General features: G+C 32.3%; 1 protein-coding gene across 2 annotated transcripts in view; it reads left to right on the forward strand.

Moving 5' to 3' along the window:
* CADM2 (cell adhesion molecule 2) overlaps nt 1-22,595 on the forward strand; it is a 1,468,479-nt gene that overhangs the window by 1,254,035 nt on the left and 191,849 nt on the right. For both annotated transcript variants that reach the window (XM_051984362.1, XM_051984363.1), the window contains exons 4-5: nt 11,638-11,790; nt 14,540-14,677. In XM_051984362.1, coding sequence (XP_051840322.1) covers nt 11,638-11,790; nt 14,540-14,677 — 291 coding nt within the window. The remainder of the gene's footprint in view (nt 1-11,637; nt 11,791-14,539; nt 14,678-22,595) is intronic.

Consider the following 22,595-nt stretch of genomic DNA (forward strand, 5'->3'; position numbering starts at 1 on the left):
AAAATAGTTCCTACCCTTCAAAAAATTTATAATTTTACCTTTTCACTGTTTTCTGACATTATGAGAATACAATTGTGGTACACTTTTATCACATAATCAGTAGATTTTTTTAAAATCACTTATTTCTACAAGCTTTTCTCAAATTCTTCTTTCTAATTCCTTATTTGTTGTGAAGTTCAGTCTTGTTCAGATATATCATGTAACTATATTGTTAATGGTACTCAGTTTTAATTATTTACAGGATAAAAATATTCAAGAACTTGCAAACATATAACAAAATCACACAGTAAAACAAATGTAAACTATGGTCAGAAGATGATGAACAGAAAATTAAAAGGAGAAAAAAGAAAATAAAATCCAATGATTAGGCTCAGAAGCAAAGGAGTAGGATCAGGCTATTTTAATTGTATCTGACTAATGTTGATCTCATTCCTTTTTTTCCTCACTTCGTTTTTTGTTTTGTAAAGAACAGGTTGGAGAGCAAAGAGATGAAAAAATACAAGAGTCTGTAATGGAGGGGAAACATAATTAACAATCATAACTTTGGATGGAGATTGGATGAATTCATTCAAACAATGGAAAAAAGATCTTAGATTCAAACAATATGTTGTTTATAAGACAAATAGCTGAAAAAGCTTCCCAGAGTTAAAATGAAAGACTGGAGCATAATATATTATGCCATGGATAAACCAGTTTTTTAATTTAAAAAAATTTAAAACATTATTTTATCTTTCTCCAATTACATGTCCAAATAAATTTTAACATTTAAAAAAATTTTGAGCTCCAAATTTATGCTCCTACCCTCACCTTCCCCTTCTAGAAACAGTAAGCAAATTTATATAGCATATACATTTTCAATCATGAAAAAAATATTAGTCATGTTGTAAAGGAAGACATAGACCCAAAGGGGAAAAAAACACAAAATAAAAGAAAGTGAAAAAATACTATACTTAGATCTGCATTGGGACTTTATAAGTCCCTTCTCTGGAGATAGATAGGATTTTTCAACTTGGGTCCTTTGATCATTGGATCATTGTATTGCTGAGAAAGGCTAAGTCATTCACAGCTGATGATGGTACAGTACATCTATTACTAATTATTATTAATGTTCTCCTGGTTATACTTATTTCAATTTCCATCAATTCATGCAACTTTTTCCAGGTTTTTCTGATATCAGCCTGCTCATCATTTCTTATAATGAGTAATGTTCCATTACAATGCAGGTGAACATTGAAAACAACAACAAAAGTAAAATAAAACAGAATGGCATGTGCAAAAATTTTTCTAACAGCTTTTTTTGTGGTAGCAAAGAATTGAAAAATTAGTAGATGCCCATCAAATGGGGAATGGCTGACCAAGTTGTAATATATGAAGCTAATAGATATTATTGTTTTATAAAAATGATAAACAAGTTGATTTTAGAAAGGACTGGAAAGATTTACATGAACTGATTCTGAGTGAAACAAGCAGAACGAGGAATACATTACACTTAACAACAGCAAGATTGTGCAATGATCAGCTCTGATAAACTTTGCTCAGCAGTTCAGTAATCCAAATCAAGCCCAATAAACTTTGGATAGAAAACACCATCTGCAACTGGAGAGAGAACTATGGATACTGGATATAAATCAACACATGTGAGATTTACTTTTTCCATTTTTCTTCTCTTTTTTTTTCTCTTGTGGCTTCCCCTATTGTTCTGATTTTTCTCTCTCAACATGATTCATAAGTAAATATGTTTAAAAATGAATATACATGTATAACCCTCCAAAAATGTTTTTATGTGTAACTGGGGAAATTTTTTTTTAAGAAAGAAGCTCTTCTTCCATGTAAGTGAAGAGTCCTTCAGAAATCAAAAGGTAATTAGAGAGGGAGCCATTAGAAAATACAGGACTGGGACAGACAACAAATCAGTCTCCTTACTATATCACCAGAACTGTGGCAGAGACACTTAGTTACACAACTAAAGTAGATCACTTCCAAGAGAAAATTTTAGTAGAGTTAGAAAGATCTCAGGGAGTTATAATGAGATAGAATAAGAACTGGAGAATCCCAGGTATTCAGGAACTCTGTGGTCTTAAGATCACATAAAAGGTCCTGAAGAACCAATCCTCTTAACCTCAGAAATCCATGAAAAACTAAAAGTTGGAAGATGTCTGCAAAATAGAAAATTGGGACATCTAAAAGGAGAGCAAGAAGAACTTTTACTATAACTAAATGCACAGCACAGACTTGGGTATTGAGTAACATAGCCTGACTCTAACATAATGTTTTAATTCAGGAAGCTGAAGAGATAAGTTTAAAAAAAAAAAAAAGATATTCACAAGACTTCCAGGGTTGAAGCCAAGATGGTAGAGTAAAGTCAGGAAGGTGCTGGAGTTCTCCCAGTTTCCCTTGAAAACCACATGAAGCCAAGACTGAACGGAATCTAATAGAAAAAAACACTCTCCAGCTCAAGATAGATTGGAAAAAGTTCAAGAAAGGTCAGTCTTACTGGGGTGAAAAGGATGTTCACCCAAGTTCAGAAAGACTCAGCCCAGGCTCAGTAGAAAAGCAGACCAATGGGGCAGCCTCCACTCCAAGCTCAGAAAGCAAACTGGGAAACCAGGCTATTTCCTGAAAGGACCAGGCAAAACTACCCCTTGAAAACACAAAGAATAGAAAAGTTAACTGAAGAAAATCACACATTAAAAACTAGAACAGGGCAAATGGAAGCTAATGACTTTGTGACACAGCAAGAAACAAACAAACTTTAAAAAATGGAAGAAAATGTGAAATACCTCTTTGGAAAAAAACATTTAACCTGGAAAATAGATCCAAAAGAGACAATTTAAAAATTATTAGTTAACCAAATAAAAGAGCATTCTACAAAGAGATCATTAAGGAAAACTGCCCCAATATTCTAGAAATAGAAAGAAATTATCATTGAGAGCAGAACCAGGAGATCATTACATACCTCAACAACGAGGATGTATTCTGATGGAAGTGGATCTCTTCAATAAAGAGAGCTAATTCAGTTTCAATTGATCAAGGATGGACAGAAGCAGCTACACCCAAAGAAAGAACACTGGGAAATGAATATAAACTGCTTGCATTTTTATTTTTCTTCCTGGGTTATTTATACCTTCTGAATCCAATTCTCCCTGTGCAACAAGAAAACTGTTCAGTTCTGCACACATATATTGTATCTAGGATGTACTATAACCTATTCAACATGTAAAGGACTGCTTGCCATCTGGGGGAGGGGGTGGATGGAGGGAGGGGAAAAATTGGAACAGATGTGAGTGCAAGGGAAATGCTGTAAAAAAATTACCCTGGCATGGGTTCTGTCAATAAAAACTTATTATTAAAAAAATAGAAATAATCATTGAAAAAATCCATCAATCACTTCAAAAAAAGATTCCACAAGGAAAACCCCAAGGAACATAATTCCTTTTTGCCCAAGAAGTTCTGCACTCCCTTCTATCCTGTCCTCTTTTTTGGTTCTAAGAAGGAATTACTTAATCATTCATTTGGGTATAGAAACTTATCTATCCCTATAAAGAAGTAAGAAAAGAAAGAGGAAAAGAAAAGAGGACAGGATAGAAGGGAGTGCAGAACTTCTTGGGCAAAAAGTAAGAGGGGGGGGAAGTGTTGATAGAAAGCAACATAATGGATGAGGTGGGTAAAAATACACACAACTAAGGATAGGATGGAAAGAGAGAACAACAATATATACAGGAGAAAACACAGGATGGAGGGAAATATAGAACTGTTAATGTGAATGCACTGAATTCTCCCATAGCAAATAACTGAGCAAAAAACAGAAACTATAATATGTTGTTTAAAAGAAATATATTTGATATTAAAAAAACACATACAGAGTAAAGGTAAAAGGCTGGAGAGATGAGGAAGGAAAGTACATCTTGATAAAAGGTATTAAAAATAATGAAGTAGTAATGATACTAAATGTGTATACAGCAAGTGGTAGAGCAGGCAAATTCCTAGAGAAGATTTTAAGCCAGTTACAGGAAGAAATAGACAGCAAAAGTCTTCTTATGGTGGATCTTAACCTTCCCCTCTCATAATCAGAGAAATCTAACTACAAAATAAGCAAGAAAGAAATTAGAGAGGTTAATAGGATTCTAGGAAATCTAGATATAATAGACATCTGGAAAAAATTGAATAGGGACAGAAAGGAAAATACCTTGTTTTTGGCACTACATGGCACCTACACAAAAATTGGCCATATATTAAGGTATAAACATTTCTCAGTCAAATGCAAAAAGGCAGAAATGATAAAGGCTTCCGTTTCAGACCACAAAGCAATGAAAATTATATTCAATAAAGGACCAGGGAAAGGTAAGCTAAAAATCAATTGGAAATTAAATAAATTAGTTCTAAAGAATGAATGAGCCAAACAACAAATCACAGAAGCAATACATAATTTCATTCAAGAGGATGAAAATAATGAAACAACATATCAAAGCCTATGGGACGCAGCCAAAGCAGTTCTTAGGGGAAATTTTATATCGCTATGTATCTCTAAATAGCTACATGAATAAAACAGAGAAAGAAGAATTAGTGAATTAGGCATACAACTATAAAAGCTAGAAAAAAGAACACATTGAAAACACCCAATTAAATACCAGATTGGAGATTCTGAAACTCAAAAGAGAGATTAATAAAATTGAAACTTAGAAAACTATTGAAAAAGTAAAAAAAAAAAATTGAGTTGCTTTTCTGAAAAAAAAAAAAGATAAACCTTTGGTTAATTTGACCTGAAAAAGGAAAGAAAGAAACCAAATAACCAGCATTAGAAAAGGAAAAGGTGATCTTATCACCAATGAAAAAGAAATTAAAGCAAAAATTAGGAGCTATTTTACCAGGTGTATGGAAGAAAGTTTGACAATCTAATTGAAATAGATGAATATTTACAAAAAAAAATAAGTTGCCCACATTAACAGAAGAGGAAATAATAAAGTTACTTAAGTAGTCCCATTTTAGGAAAAAGAAATTGAACAAGTCATTAATGAGCTCCCTAAAAAAAAAATTCCCTGGGCCAAATGGATTCACAAGTGAATTCTATCAAACATTCAAAGAACAATTAATTCTAATACTATGTAAACTATTTGGAAAAATACATAAAGAAGGAGTGCTGTCAAATTCTTCTATGACACAAATGTGGTACTGATACCTACACCAGAAGAGCCAAAGCAGAGAAAGAATATTACAGACCAATCTCCTTAATGAAGATTGATGGAAAAATTTTAAATAAAATTCTAGCAAAGAGATTACAGAAACTTATCAACAGGATAATGCACAATGACCAAGTAGGATTTATACCAAGAATGCAAGGTTGGTTCAATATCAGGAAAACTGTTACCGTAATGAATAAAATCAATAGAAATCAGATGATAATCTCAGTAGATCAGTAAATGAGAAAAAGCTTTTGACAAAATACAACACCCATTCCCATTAAAAACACTAGAGACCATAGCGATAAAGGAATTTTCCTTAAAACAATAAGCAGTATCTTACCTAAAACTTACAGCAAGCATTATTTGTAGTGGAGAGAAGCTAGACACATTCCCAATAAGATCAGAGGTGAAACAAGGATGCCCATTGTCACCACTATTATTCAACATTGTTTGTTCTTTTATCCCCTCTAGGGAAAACTATTTCCCCCATCCTCACCTGTAATGTTCTGGCCAGAAAAAAAAACAAAAAAAACAAACAAACATGAAATGGATGTTTTTCAAGCATTCAAAAAAAATAAAAACTAAAAAAGACTAAGACTAAATAAAAAACTTTGAAATGTAAACATGATCTTCCCAGAGTACCTTTCTTTCTAAGGCTATCTTAGACACCCAACTAAGAATTGACACCCAACTAAGAATAAATAAGACATATGCAGGATAAATAAAAAAATAACCAACAGATCAAAGGCCATAGTATTGAGAAGAACCAGTAAAGACTTCTTATAAAAGGTGGTATTTTAGCTGAGATTTGAAGCAAGTTAGGGAAGTCAGAAGATAGAAATGAAGAGGGATTCCACCATTTTTTAAGCACCTATCCTTGAACAAGACATTGGATCCATACAGCTGAACATTAACTGTCCACAACATTTAGTGTGGCGCTGGCACATGTGTTTGATGAAAATAATAAAAAAATGCTTGTTGACAGGGTACAATTGACATCTGTAGTCACATATGCTTTTTTAAATGTCATTATTGCAGATCCACATTTTTATGTAGCTTCTCTTTTCTAGCTACATTGAGCTGCTCTGTATTTATCTTGTATATACTAATTCAATTAAACATAGTTTCTCTTATTCAAAAGTGACCTCCTTGAGGGCAGAGATTATTTTAGCACTTTTTCTTTTGTTTTGTTTTTGTAAGCTCCACGTTTATCATGAGGCCAGACATATAATAAGTGCACAATGAATACATTTTTTTGGGTTTTGTTTTGTTTTGTTTTTGCTGAGGCAATGGGGTTAAGTGACTTGCCCAGGATCACTCAGCTAGGAAGTATTAAGTGTCTGAGGTCAAATTTGAACTCAGGACCTCCTGACTTCAGGGCTGGTATTTTATCCATTGTGCCACCTCGCTGCCCCTGAAACCATACTTTTGCATTAATTTAAGGCAAGATCTTTGTGTAATTATAGTTAGATTGCATTTTTATAGTCACTTAAAAATGATTACATAGTAAACTATATAAGGCCTTTGTTATATCAACATTATCCTCTGTTGTGAAATAGATTGTTGTCTCACTGGAAACATTAAAATAAGATAAATGTCTTTAGATTCATTAGTCACCAGTATGATAGTTGTTACCTTACTAAAGCAGTTAAGAAAGAAAATTAGTGGACTGAAACATGTATAGACTGCTTTGTTATTTCTTAAATAATGAATGACACTCAAAATATCTCAGTATTCATATTAAAACTAATTTCATTGTAAATGTTGACTTTAAATTAGGTGTATTAAATATTTAGACAAATTTTATAAGAAAGGGGGTATATCATTTGAATGCATTTTTCTAGGGCATTTTTATCAGATTTTTTATTTTGCACAGCATGAATTCTCAATATGGATTTGTATAATTAAAGAACTATTTAAAACTAGTGGTTTTTTGGAGGAAATGGTCTTCTCCAGAGTTAAATAGCTAATAGAATTCTACTCTTTGATGACTGCTTCTTATGTGCTGCATGATTAAATCCTCTAAAGCTCAAACTTTTGAACCATTCAATCACCTCAACAATGGGTAGCCTGAACTTGAAGGGTGAGGAGGCAGAGCATTCTAATTAGAGGCTTAGCCCATTAGTACTTTTTCATTCTGGGATATTTGAAGAATCCCTCAATTCATTCAATATGTTTGTTTCTCTTCTTCAAGGGTTCAGAGAACTCTTTTAGACAACAGAATAAAAAATTTTACACAATGCAAAAGAAGATCATATCCAGAAAAATTTATCCTATTTCCTTAGTAATGATAATTTTTATATAGATTTATTTTGAGGATTTGAAAATTATCATAAAAATGTATGCCTATATAATAATTCATTTCTTTTTTTAACTTTAGCAGCTCAATGTAGCTAGAAAAGAGAAGCTACATAAAAATGTGGATCTGCAATAACGACATTTTAAAAAAGCATATGTGACTACAGATGTCAATTGTACCCTGTCAACAAGCATTTTTTTATTATTTTCATCAAACACATGTGCCAGCGCCGCACTAAATGTTGTGGACAATTAATGTTCAGCTGTATGGATCCAATGTCTTGTTCAAGGATAGGTGCTTAAAAAATGGTGGAATCCCTCTTCATTTCTATCTTCTGACTTCCCTAACTTGCTTTAAATCTCAGCTAAAATACCACCTTTTATAAGAAGTCTTTACTGGTTCTTCTCAATACTATGGCCTTTGATCTGTTGGTTATTTTTTTATTTATCCTGCATATGTCTTATTTATTCTTAGTTGGGTGTCAATTGTTTACCCCATAGACTGAGACCTTTCAGAGCAGTAGCTCTTTTTTTCCCTACTTTTATATTCCTAGGATTTATCAAAGTACAGTCATATAATAGATTCTTAATTATTTATTGACTTGATTTTTATGATCCTAAATACCTATTGAATATTTGTTCAAGAAATAGTGATATTTGATGATACTTTCTCATTTAGGGAAAAAATAATATTCCTTTTCACAATTTGGTTATTTTTGATATTAAAATGATTGAGTAGAAAGAGTAATAGAGAATGCTTTGATGTATATCCAGATTTGATCAGTTCCTTCTCTGGATATGGATAGGATTTTTTGTCCTAAGTGTGTACTACTGAGAAAAACAATGTCATTTACATCTGGTCATACCAGGACATTGCTATTACTTCATATATTGTATATTTCACTTTGTTCATAGAGAAATTTCCAGGTTTCTTTTTTTTCCCCTGAGGTCATCCTCCTCATCATGTTCCAGAGAACAATTATATTCCATCAGAGAAAATTGGGTCAAAATTTTTGGTTTTTTTACAATTACTATTGTATATTCTCTCTCTCCTTTAATCCTGTCCTTTCTCAAAAGTGTTTTGCTACTGACCACTCTCTCTCTCAATATGCCCTCTGTGTGATCCCCTCTCCCCCTTCCCACATCTCCATTCCCCTCCTATTTTCCTGCTGGATAAGATAGCTTTTTATATCCCTATTGAGTATATATGTTATTTCCTATTTGAGATTCAATTCTGATGAGAGTAAGATTCACTCACTCTCCCTCTCCTTCCACTTTTCCCCTTCAATATAAAAGCTTTTGCTTGATTCTTTTTTTTATAATTTGCACCATTCCATTCCCCCTTTCCCTTTCTCCCAATACAGTCTCTCTTACTCTTAAATTTCATCATTAAAAAGAAAAAAAGATATTATCCCTTCATATTCAATTCACACTAGTGCCCTCTCTATATATATTTTCCTTCTAACTTCCATAATAATGAGAATGTTCTAATGAGTTACAAGTTTCATCCTCCTGTATGATATCACTTTCCTGATTGCCTTCTTATGTTTCTCCAGAGTTCTATATTTGAAAATCAAATTTTCCATTCAGCTCTGGTCTTTTCATCATGAACACTTCAAAATCCTCAGTTTCACTGAATGACCACTTTTTCCTCTGAAGGATTATATTTATTTTTGCTGGGTAGATGATTCTTGTTTGCAATCCTAGCTCCATTGCTCCTTGGTATATTATATTACAAGCCTTCCAGTTCTTTAATGTAGAAGTTGCTAAATTGTGTGTTATTCTGACTGTGATTCCACTATACTTGAATCATTTCTTTCTAGATGCTTGCAATATTTTCTCTTTGACCAAGGAGTTGCAGAATTTGGCTATAATATTCCCAGAAGTTTTTATTTTGGGTTCTTTTTCAAGAGGTGATTGTTGAAAGATGATCTCCAGGCCCCTTTTTTGATCATGACTTTCAGGTAGACCAATAATTTTTCAATTATCTCTGCTGGATCTATTTTCCAGGTCAGTTGTTCTCCAATGAGATATTACATTTGCCCCATTTTTAATTTTTTTTCATTTTGTTTTATTGCATTTTGATCTCTCATAAAGTTATTAGCTTCCACATATTCTGTTTTTTAAGGAATTATTTTCCTCAGTGAGCTTTTGTACCTCTTATCTAATTGACCAATTTTGCTTTTTAAGAAAAAAAATTGTATTTCATTTTGCACCTCTTTTAATTCTTTTCTCAATTTTTCCTCTATCTCTTACTTGATTTTCAGAGTTCCATTTGAGCTTTTCCATGTCCTGAACCCAATTCTTATTTTTCTTAGAGTTTTGGATGTAGGAACTTTGACTTTGTTACCATCTTCTGAGTGTGTGTTTTGATCCTTCTTGTCACCATAATAACTTTAAATGGTCAGAAAAAAAATGTCTGCTTTTTGCTCATTTTCCTAGCTTATTACTCAACTTTTAAATGTTTGTTAAAATAAGCCTGTTTCCAGGGTAAAGCGTACACTGTGCTGCTGTTTTTAGAAATCCTTCTAGGAGTCTGACCATAAGCATTTTCTGTCTAGGAACTGTTAGGTGTGTCCCTGTCCCATAGGATTGCAAGATCTAGTGTTCTGGACAGGGCTGGGGCTCAGCTGACTCAGACTGCACTGGATCTGCACCCCAACCCCCCATCCCATTGCCACAGACCCTCTCCACTGACCTTCTGAGTCCTCTTTAGTGTCTCTGGGCTAAGAGGTCCAGAAGCCTTCAGCACTGCTGCTGATTCAGAAGTCTGGCTTTACTGTTGCTGGGGTCTGGGCATAGTTAGGGATGGGCAATGGGATTGTGTACCGGGTTCCCACTCTGGCTCCACAAGACTTTTTCTGATGACTTTCCAGATACTCTTTGTTGCCTCTGGGCTTAGAGGTTTGAAAGCCACTAGCATTGCCAATGATTCAGAGGGGGCCCAGGCCAGGCTGGAATTGGGGCTGTGCAGGCACTCCCACCTTAGTGTCATAGACATTTTTTGCTGTGGATCTAAGTTTCCTGCAGCTAGACAATGTTTTACTCCATCTTTTTGGGTGTTCTGATGCTCTAAAATTTGTTTAGAGTCATTATTTAAAGGAATTTGGAGTAGTATGAGGGAGAGGTTGGGCATGTTCCTGCTTTTACTCTGCCATCTTGGCTCTGTCTTTCTTTTTTTCTATTTCTAAATGACCAAACTACCTTTTTAACAATATAAGTGAGACTTTTCCCAACAATCAATAATTGCTGGCTTTCACTTTTCAGGCTCTGTTTCCCTCTCTTTAAAGAAAAAAAATTATGTCTATTTAGTCCTATAATACTGCTCCCATTCTCCCAATACAGGTTCACCAAACATATCTGCCGATGTATGTGAAAGTAGAAATAAATCTCTTAGACTCTGCTTTTTAAAATCATAGCACTAGAAAGTTTAGATTGCAAAGGTGTCTAATCCAAGCCCAGTAGAAGCATTATATGATATATGCTATTTTACACCCTCATTCCAAATTTCAATAGGGTAAATAAATAATGCTTCATAGTAAAGAAGCATTGAAAAAATGTCTGAAACATGCAGATTTGCTTATAGAAATAGAAGACTTTGTGATGGCAGTTCAAGATAAGGCTATGGCCACCAGAGTCTATCGAAAAATTATTCTTAAGGAGCTTGGATTTATTGGTTAATAAAGATTATGCAATGAGAAAATGTTCATCGCTTGGATAATTAGACATAAAAGACTAAGTATCTTAGAATTTGTTGTCAGAAGTTGACAATCCTTTGTAATTTAGCAAACAACAAATGTTTATATTAAAGTTACAAAACTCCAATGAATCCTTGACTAGATGCTATTATGAAATTGGATAAAATTGGATACTTTTAAGGATTACAGAGAATCCATTTTTCTAGTCTGTTGTTACAAATACAATGAATGGGTAACATCTGATACAGAATTTTATTTCATTTGAACGTATGTTAAATCTGTTCTAGGAGTATCTGGAAACCTATAAGAATTATCTGGATTTAAGAGAAATGTAGTTCAAATGTGGGGTAGACATAAATTGTTTAGTAGACTGAATCACAATGTATGATATATAGTTTCTTTTATTTTAATAATGTTTCATGACTCATTTATTTTTAACATTTCCTCTTCCTCATTCCCAGCTCTAAGGGACAATAGGATTGAGCTGGTTCGAGCTACATGGCATGAATTGAGCATCAGCGTCAGTGATGTGTCTCTCTCTGATGAAGGACAATACACCTGTTCTTTATTTACTATGCCTGTCAAAACTTCCAAGGCTTATCTCACCGTACTGGGTAAGTGCAATTGACTAAGGATACCAAAGTAATATACCAGAGAAATGAGTACTGTCATAGTTCAAACCTCACAAATCTGTAAAAATTATTTTGAGGACCATTTTCATGGATTTTCTTTGTAGAGCTCAAACTCAGAGATCTGTTTGTTTTTTTTTTTCTTATCTTTTATTAATGTTGCTTCTATTTGATGGGCATCATTATTAGGAAAGGACAAGATTGTGATTTACAAATTTAGTTAATAGGACTTTGCTCTTGAACAACTACATTAAAAGGATTTGATAAACATTTTTATTCTTGCTATTATAAAATATCACAACAGAAGAAACAGTTGAAAGTATAACTTTTTTAAAAAAATAAAGGAACTTCCATTTTCCTGATGTTTTCTCCATAATTATATATTTCCCAAACTCATTCTCAGTATATGTTCCCAAACTAATTCAGCAGTATACATTGTCAGTTGTATTTTACAGCTTGATGCCTCTTTTATGCTTTATTCTCTAAATGTTATGCTGTTTTCCCAAAGGTTAAAATGACACCAAAAAAGCAATCCATTCATAGAGATGCCTAGGAAATAAAGTTTCAGTGCCGACTTCACTCTGATTCCATGAATGTCACTTGCCTAATCAGCTGAAATTGCTACAGTTCATTGTAACACACCTGTGTACTGAACAAGTTATACGATTTTAAAGATTGATTTTTTTTTTTTTTTTTGTCCCTGAGCTTGCCTTCCTTTTTGGATAGATAAAGGCTGAATGTTGCATTTAAAGGACCTAATGCATGCTGTTCTTTTGGCTGTGAATATTAACATTAATCTAGCTAGAGAATTGGTTTTGTGCATATAACATGAAATATGGTTTTTTTTTTGAGTCCCACTGAGAATATTTTATAAAATAATCTTGCCATTAAGGACAAAAAATATATATACCAACTAAAAATGGAGTATTTCAGGATAATAACTGTCTAAGGTTAATATATTTTTCTGCAGAGAGCCACCTTGAGATCCCAAGAATAGATGACTGAATTCAGCTTATTAAATGATGGTTAAGACATACTTGAAAAGGCACTTTTTACTATTTAGCCAAAAGATGGAAAAAAGAAACATAACCAATACGGCTAATCAGTGTAGTGTGATAAGTTTGCTTCTTTTCTAGTGTTTATTTTGTCCCCTTTTGTGTCCCCAAAGTATAAGAGCTTTTCCATATCTATTTTCATTTATTTAGAGTGTATAAACATATCACTGCTTTTTTTTATCCCTTTTGGTGGATAATGTTTTCAAAATTCTCAAAGATTTTCTTAAATGTTCATTGAACATTTTAAAAAATTGTGCTATTTTTGTAATCACATATTGAACTTTCTTGTACATAAATCTGTCTAATCACAATTTTTCTTAGGCAATTTAATATAAGGGTAATTTGAAAGAATGGTGAATACATATAATTCAAAAAAAAGTATGATTACATTTCTGGGGAAAACTACAGCAATATAGATAGATTGGTCTTCTGTGGATCATTTTGGTAACAATACTTTTTTTTGGTGAAATATAAGGCAGGTTAATGAATTTGTAAAAGTTAATTAGTGACTGAAACTTGTATTTAAGAATATTCTTTTAATACGAAGGTTTTGTTAAAAATGATCATTATTTTATAATTTCTTCTACAATGGAATTATCTATAAGCTTTATTTCCTTTAAAAGATTTGGTAACTTGTCCATTGCCATTCAGTCAATAAAAATTTATTAAGGGTTTTCTATGTTACAGGCACTGTGCTTTGCATTCAGGATACCAAGAAAGGTCAGATAATCCCTATTATCAAAGAGCTCACAGTTTATTGACTGAATCAACATCAAAACAACTATATACAAATAAATTATACACTGAGAAAGTCTGAAAAAGCAACAGAAGGAAGGCATTAGAGGCAGCAAGGTGGTGCAGTGTATAAAGAGGTCGGTCATAGGAGAGGGATTTTTCTACTCTGGAAAGTCCCTTTCATTACTAGGATCACAAGCCCAGATCCCCTAAAAGGAGTTTTCATTTAAAAAAATTTCATTAAATCTGAATGGGAAAATAGATGGGCATATGAAAAAACACATTCTTGAGTTAGAAAAAAATTTTTTCCCAATAAAACTTGTTCATCTTTTAATAACAGTAATGGGATCATAGATTTTGAGCTGGAAGAAACTGTAGATATTTTATAACCTAACTGTCATTTTACAGATAAAATAATTGAAACTTAGGGAAGTTTCGTAACTTGTACAGAATAAGAGTTTAAGCTCAAATCCTGTGTCCCCAAAGCCAATGTTTTGTCTGTCCTCTATTGAACACTGCCACTTAAGATTGTTTCAATAAAAAAAAAATGAATTACAAAACTATTAATTATGTAGCCATTTTATGCTCTTTATAATGATAACTACTTTGAACTGAACATATTAGCATTTTTCTTCTGGCAGAATGGATTTAAGATAAACTTTTGTTTTATACATTGTTAAAAACCACCTTTGTAACAATCCAGAGTGATTTAGATCAACTATTTAGTTTATGAACATTCTGTGACATTCATTTTGTTACTCTTGATTAGGCTGTTACACATTCATAAACCGTATAGCTAATTACAGTTCATGAAACTCTTCAGTACTCTTGGCAGCTGACCTAGTTTAGCTTTGTTCCTGTCAACATTGGTCCAAATCTCACAGGAATAAATTGACAATAGCAGATATGTGTTTCTTTAATATGTTTATTTGTTTATTTGTTAGGTGTTCCTGAGAAGCCTCAGATTAGTGGGTTTTCATCACCAGTTATGGAAGGAGATTTGATGCAACTAACTTGCAAAACATCTGGAAGTAAACCTGCAGCTGATATCAGATGGTTTAAAAATGATAAAGAGATTAAAGGTAAGGAAAAGGAGATGCTACTGCAATTCAAGGAAATGTGTTTCAATTTGGAATGGAATGCTAAAGGACATTTTTAATTTGTTTTTAAAAGTTTTCTTTTGTGTGTCAATCATATACTAAATAAGATTCACCCAATCCCTCAATTTAGTATGATGGTAAGTTGTAGAATAGATCATGAATTGCTAATTGCTGAAATTTAAAAAATAAACAAAAATTAAAATAAAACATGCATGACCATGTTTGATCAAAAATAATGAAATTTAATAAAATTTAGAGAGAACCTGGGCAGAACATGTGATGAAATGCCATAATGCAAGAATCAATAATAATTGAATTATCCTTCATTTGTTATTGATCAGTTGTTTCAGTCATATCTGGCTCTTCATGACCCCATTTGGTATTTTGTTGGCAAATATACTGAAGTGATTGCAAATTTCTTCTTAGAGGTAAGAGAACTGAAGTAAACAGGGTTAAATATGAGATTGGAGTAACATATACATTAAAATCCCATTGTAAGTACTTGCTTATACCAAAGATTATTTTGTTCCCTAAAATGAGAGTGAAAAAAAAATGTTTCTTTCAAATTACAGCACTATGTTTGCAATCACTTAATATAATTTGAAATGTAAGATGTATATACTTGAGTATATATCACAAGATATATGTTAATTATTGTTTAGGACCATTAGATCAGCTCTTCCAATATACAAATAATTGAGACAAATAAAAATACTTCATAATTATGTCTTATCCTTAAAATATTTTAATTAAAGCAATATTACAATATTTTAGCTTAATACCAATACTTTTCTTCATTTTTAAAAGTCAATAAAAGTTAAATAAAGGTATGGAACACAAATTAAGTATGAAGACATTGAAAATGTAGATACTCAGGAAACAATGCTATGTGAGTATTGATGAACTAGAAAGAAGATATCATACATGGTGGCAATGAATGGCTCTCTTTGAAAAAAATCTCTGAAGCAGTCTTGAAGTCAGGAGAACCTGAGTTCAAATCTGGTCTCAAACACTTAACACTTCGTAGCTATGTGACCCTGGGCAAGTCACTTAACCCCAATTGCCTCAGCAAAAAAAAAAAAAAAAAAAAAAAAAAAAAAATCTCTGAGAAAAAAAGAAAAAGAATTCAATTGACTATTTGCTCCTATAAATTTGTCTCTGTAAAACTAGGATTTAACTCTTGAGTCCAATTGTAAATTTTTTATCTGTTTTCATTATGATCTAATACTCAATACAATCTTTCTATGTATCCCTCCTTTATAGTTTTTGATGAAAAATAATCCAAAGAATTTGGAGTCATGTTATTGGTTATTAAGTATAATAGTCTTATGATAGTCAATAATCAGAAAAAACATTATACATGACTGTAGTATTTCAGTACTATTCTGACAAAATTCCTTTGAGTTTCATTTAAATTATACTACAAAGTTTAAAAAAAAGAAAGGAAAAAATAATGGAAAAAAGAAGTTTGCAAAGATATCTTGTTTTAATAGAAAAGAAGAGAAAGATTAGAATGAAGCAGAATAAGCAAGACAATCTTGAAATATGTAGGTTGAACTTACCATATATCTAAAAAGAAAAGTAATCAGTACCTTATAAAGATTTAATTTGTAGTGTAAGATTTACTATTTGTTTTCTGCAGGGTAAATGGAAATGCCCATTTCAGTTGGCATTTGTTAAATTAAAATTAAAAATTAATTTTAAAATAAATATTTTAAAAAAAATTATAATGCAGTACATGATGAACAAAAAGACACGCAGAAAACTCACTCTTTTCCCCAAAACTTGTCTATTGAATCTTAGACTACTATTAGGTAAATATGTATGGATATAGATTTGTGCATTATGAATAAATGTGTATGTATATATACATATACATATGCCTTTGCTTTACAATTATTTTTGCAGGAAATATAATAAAATTGATCAGCATAAGAAATTTTGCATAGAATAAGGGAATTTTAGTTTAAAAAAAAACACCTTTGTCAATTGGCATCCTATGTTTAGTCAGTACTCTTGCCAAACTTAGATAATCTAGAAGCAAACTGAGATTTTGATATTTAAACTTTAAGAAGTATTTTCCAGTATCCTGTGGCAGTATTTTATTGGTAATGATAACTCTTATTTATCCATCTAGATATCCATTTATCATCCAGATAAAATATACTATTTCTAAAACTGTTTTTTCAATAACTGGTATGCAATAAAGAGGTCAGTTAGATTGTATAGGGAATAGAGTGCTGGACTTGGAATCAGTAAAACTTTTCTTCATGAGTTCATATCCTCAGACACTCACACTACCTATGTGACTCTGGGCAAGTCACTTAATTCTGTTTGCCTCAGTTTCATCATCTGTAAAATGAGCTGAGGAAGGAAATGGCAAATCACTACAGCATCTTTGTGAAGAAAATCTCAAAAGGTGTCATGAAGAGTTGGACAGGATTGAAAAATGGCTAAACACAACAACAATGCATAAAATATTTTATAGTGATTTTCAAAGTTTCATTCTTTTCTTACCTTCTCACACATGCAAAACTTGAGATAAACTATTTTTTACCAAGAATCCTTCTTCAATATACCTACTAAATACTTATGTACCCTTATCATGAATACTGCTCTAGATGGGGAACTTGCTACCTCTTCAAACAACCCATTTGACTTTTCTATTGTTCTGCTTTTTGTTATTTTTTTTGCTCTCTTCTGACTAGCTTCCAATTATTAATATGCTCCCTAAAATGTGAAAGTTTTCTTTACCACCCCTTCCTCTTTAAAAGTTTTAAACATGCCACAAATACTTTTTATTATTACCCTGCTTGAAGACATGAAGACAGTGTACTCATGATTTATTTTAACATTCGTTTCCACTATAGTCAAATTCCTCATTAAATTTTGATGACATTATGACTATACTTCATAATATATAATCATCATTTACCTCTTAAGTTGCTGAATTACTACTTATCCCACAGGACTGTTGTCAGGCAAGTACTTTTCAAACTGAAAAATGCCATGTGATGGAGACCAGGAAGGAGAGAAGCCTTTGGAGATCATAAACGATTATTACTAATTGCTTTCTTCTGACTTTGTGCACATTATCTAACCTAAAGATCATGCCACTTATTCCACTAAATGTTTTCATAACCCCATTTTCTCTGTTTTTTTGTTAACTCTTCAGTGAATGTATGAATCAATAATAATTTATCAAATTTTGACTGGTTATCTATAGAAGCAATAGCCAAACTAATTTGGCCACAAATATTTTGAGACACTGAATGAATATATTAATGAAGTTTGTAATTACTAGTTGGAATATATGAGTAAAATATGTTTTTGACAAAAGAGGATCAGGGAATTTTAAAGCAAAACAGATGAATACATATATTTTTTTCTATCAAATATCTTAATGTTTATTTTAAAAGAAAATTGATACAGTGTCATAGTTATGTAAAGAAAAAATTTAGTAGCATTGGATTCATTTGCAAAGGCTTATAAAGAATAATTTAAAAAATACTAGTCTGTGTTATCCATGATTATTTATTTCTATAAACATTTGATTTATAAACTAATATAAGTTGTATTGATGAAGATAGAAGTAAGAAGCTGATGAGACCAAAACTGGGTTCAAAGATAGATTTTAAAAATTTGAAAAAATCAAGTAATGTTATGGATAATTAATAGGATAAATGTATGATTATGTGTTTAGATGAGATAGTACAAAAATACTAGATTAGACAAGGAGACAAGAAAATTTTGTAAATTGTTTTCTATTTAGTTAAAAAATTATTAATGAGTGTCATATATTTTTGAGTCGTGGTCCTTAGTCTAAATCACTCTGCTTTCCCAGGCAATCATTTCCTGAAACAACTTGTTGGATTTCATAAAATCCACAATCAGTAAATGAGGGCATGAGCTGTTTTGAGTTTCTACTACACTACCAAACATTAAACAGTACTAGATAAATACTTGTTGAATCAAATTAAATTGAATGTCTGTATGTTTATATGTTATACATATATAATGTATATTGCTATATTCAATATACAATAATGAATAGAATAAAATAAAATCCAAAGATTTTTATCATTCTGCTATAATCTCTTATAAACTAAGACTCAAAATCACAAAATCTCAGAATCAGAATTTCAGAAATAATGTATTCCAACCTATATATGAGAAAGAATGCGCCCCTCCTCCCCTTCCCCACCAAGAGGAGATCATACTAATTTTGCTTAAAGACTTCTAGTGAAGGATAACCCACTTCCTCTCAAGACAAACAAGTCTACTTTTGTATAGTTCTAATTGTAAGGAAGTTTTTATATAAAGCCTAGATCTACTGCTTTCATATTCCACCCATTACTCCTAGTTCTGCCTTGTGAGGCTAAGCTAAACAAGTCTAATATTTATTTCACTTGACAGCTTTTCAGATATTTGAAGTTAATTATATTTTTCTAAAATTAGTATCTGAAGCTTAACCTTGTTATATCACAACTCTGACCTTGGGTGCAACTATAATAGTTCTTTCTCACTAGACCATTTATCAGGCCCTTTGCTAGTTTTATCATGCTGACTTCTTCCACTAATAATCATTGCTAGCCAAAACCATCTAGCCCATGAATCCTTAGTACGAAAAAAGACCTACCTGACTATCTTCAATTCCTTCAGGGCCAAGCTAGGGCTTGTCTGTACTACATCTCTCCTCAGTCACTCTTTTATTTGTAGTCCTTGAAATCATCTTTATAATACATCACTCTTGGCATGTATATTTACTTAGTCCTGTTCATCTGGCCACAGATGGCCAATGTCTGTTCTTTCCTCAGCTTCCCCATTGCTGATATCAATCTATAAACAAATTCTAGTTCTCTGTCTATATTCCATATTACTTTCCTTAACTGCCAAAAAGGACTACCCCTACCTAGTTGACTTCTAACTTGATAGCAGGTATTAGCTATGTCTTTATGCTGTATCTCTCTTTTCTAATTCTATCTTCACCCCCAATTCCCCTACATCTATTACCATAAAACACATATAAAATGTTTTCTTTCTTTCTTTTTTGGCTCTATAGTCACCCATTTCTTTGTGTATATGTGTATATTTAATTCCTTTTTAAAACTTTTTATTTTTATTTTTTAACATTCACTTTTTTCTTTTTTTTAGATTTCTTTTTAATAATATATTTTTATTTTCAAAATATATGCAAAGATAGTTTTCATCATTCACTCTTGCAAAACTTTGTGTTCTAAATTTTTCTCTCTCCTTTCCTCCCACTCCTTCCTCTAGATAGCAAGTAATCGAATATATATTAAACATGTGCAATTCTTCTATACATATTTCCACATTTATCATGCTGCACAAGAAAAAAAAAGTCAATCAAAAATGAAAAAATGAGGAAGGGGAAAAAAAGCAAGCAAACAATAACAAAAAAAGGTGAAAATACTATGTTGTAATCCACATTCAGTCCCCACAATCCTCTTCCTGGTGTAGATGACTTTCTGAATATAGATGCCTCTTTCCATCACAAATCTATTAGAATCACCTCATTGCTGAAAAGCGTTTCATCCATCAGGATTGATCATCACTTTAACTTGATGTTACTGTATACAATGTTCTCTTGGTTCTACTCACTTCATTTAGCATCAGTTCATGTAAATCTCTTTTGGCCTTTCTGAAATCATCCTGCTGATCGTTTCTTATAGAACAAGATTTCATACCATTCATATGCTATAAGTTATTCAGCCATTCCCCAACTGATGGGCATCCACTCAATTTTCCGTTCTTTGCATTTACAAAAGGGGCAGCTACAAACATATTTGCATATGTGGTCCTTTTCCCTTTTTGGGGAAGGTATCCTATTTCTAATGTCATTTTCAGCTGTCCTCCCCTTTCCTAGAGGATGAATCGTTTAGTTCTTGCTATCCTAAATAGAAAAAGGTTTTAACAACATATTTAATTATTTAATGACTCTGTACTTGTTTAATTTCTTGTTATTTCTCATAAAAGTTTAGATACTTATTTAATCCCTTGTCCAATCCCCAAGAACTATAATCCTTAAAAGGGGTCTTAATTTGATGGTCTTGATCATTGTATTCTTCGTCTTCTTCCAAAATGGAAGAGCAACATGAACCTTATCCTTGGGATAAGAAAGATATTAATTCACTCTTTCACACCATTGTACCTTATTCTGGACAACTGCAATATCTTCTTCATATCCTGGTGATCTTGGTTTCTTGTTCCTGTTTTTGTAGAAAGGTCATGAAGGGAAGTGTTGTTCTTACTTCTCTGAGCCCAATCCAGGAAAAGGCAATGCTTTGATCACTCAACATAGCAGGGACAGAAAGACTTTTTTATCATATCCTAGATCCCACTCCTGTCCCCATACCACAAATGTGGATCAGGGATTCCTGGAAACTTAAAGCCTTCATCCACTCCAGGTGCCACTTTACTCCACTGCCTCTCCATGATCTCCCTTTTCCCAAGATGAATAACATGGTAAGCTAAAATATATCTTGACAGTGAAACCAATCTATGTAATAATTTCAATATTTTGTTATTTGTTTTGCCAGCTTACTTTGGTTATATAAACTTCAGAATTAATTGCTAGCTCTTTTATGCCCTGGCTTCAAACCTCTCGATTCCATATTTGAATTTTTTATTGATATAGGTGGATAAACATGTTCATCTTATCTGGCAGATTTTAAGTTGGTCTTAGAGTTTGTCACTTATCCTACACAGGTAGGATGCCCTTTTTCAGATGTTTTTCAAATACCTAAACTTTTTCATTTATTATATCAAGGACCTTTTACCATACCTTAGTAGCCTAAACAGTATCTTATATTTTTTAAGGAAATCCAAAAATCTCATTGACTTCAAGATTCTGGTAATTTCTCAACAACAGACTATATTCCTCCTTCAAAGTTATTACCCAGTCTAGTGCAACCTTTCTCAGCTTGCCTACAGAGACAATAGATATAGCTCTGGCTCTTTACTCAGTAAGACCTAAGTTCATTAGACCTTAGACCTTAGACAACTAGTTGGATGACTTAGGGGAAGTCATTTAATGTGTTTGCCTTAGTTTTCTCATTATTATTATCATTATGACTGTTTCTGATAAGGGATAAACTTGGAAAAGCTGAATTCCATCTTTCAATGCAGGTTTGAACCATTTCTGATATTAAGTGTCTCAGAGAATCTTTGAGAGCACTGAGTTTCCCAAGGGAAGCAATATATGTCTGAGATATGATTCAAACTAAGGTCTTCCTACCTTGGAAGCAGCACTCTATTCACTTTGAAACAGTATCATCTACCCTGAACTCATGGTAAAAATCTGAAAATAAACAAGGGAAATGATCACTGATTTCTGCTTTATGATCATAATGCTAAACACTTAGAGCTCTTAGAATTGTTCCTTTACTTTCTACTTTAACCCCACCATGCCTACAAAGTTACAAAGTGGAACAAGAGAAGACCAGCTCCCATGGCAATGTTAATGTTACTCTCACAGTACTGTCAGTCCTCATGTATTTTCCTCAGATGATAAAAACTTCATTGTCTATAGTAAAATATTTAAATTGATGGGAATTGTTTCAGCAATTTATTAGCCTTTCTTCATTGTGTTCCAATCCTTCAACATCCAATTTCTTGACATAAATCTGGATTCCTTTCAGACTATTTAAAATCTTTTTTTCATCTTTTTAAGGCATATTTATTTTTGCTCTCTTAAATCATTAGAACAAAGAACTATATTTCACTTATCTTTTCACCTTTTTTTTGACAAGGAGACAACCATGAATGTTTTAACAAAACACACACACACACACACACACACACACAGAAATACACACATATACACGTGTTATTTTGCTTTGAAAGGAATATAAACATAAAATATCTGAAGATCATTTTA

The sequence above is a fragment of the Antechinus flavipes genome, chromosome 3 (assembly GCF_016432865.1).
Source record: "Antechinus flavipes isolate AdamAnt ecotype Samford, QLD, Australia chromosome 3, AdamAnt_v2, whole genome shotgun sequence".
Taxonomy (NCBI): Eukaryota; Metazoa; Chordata; class Mammalia; order Dasyuromorphia; family Dasyuridae; genus Antechinus; species Antechinus flavipes.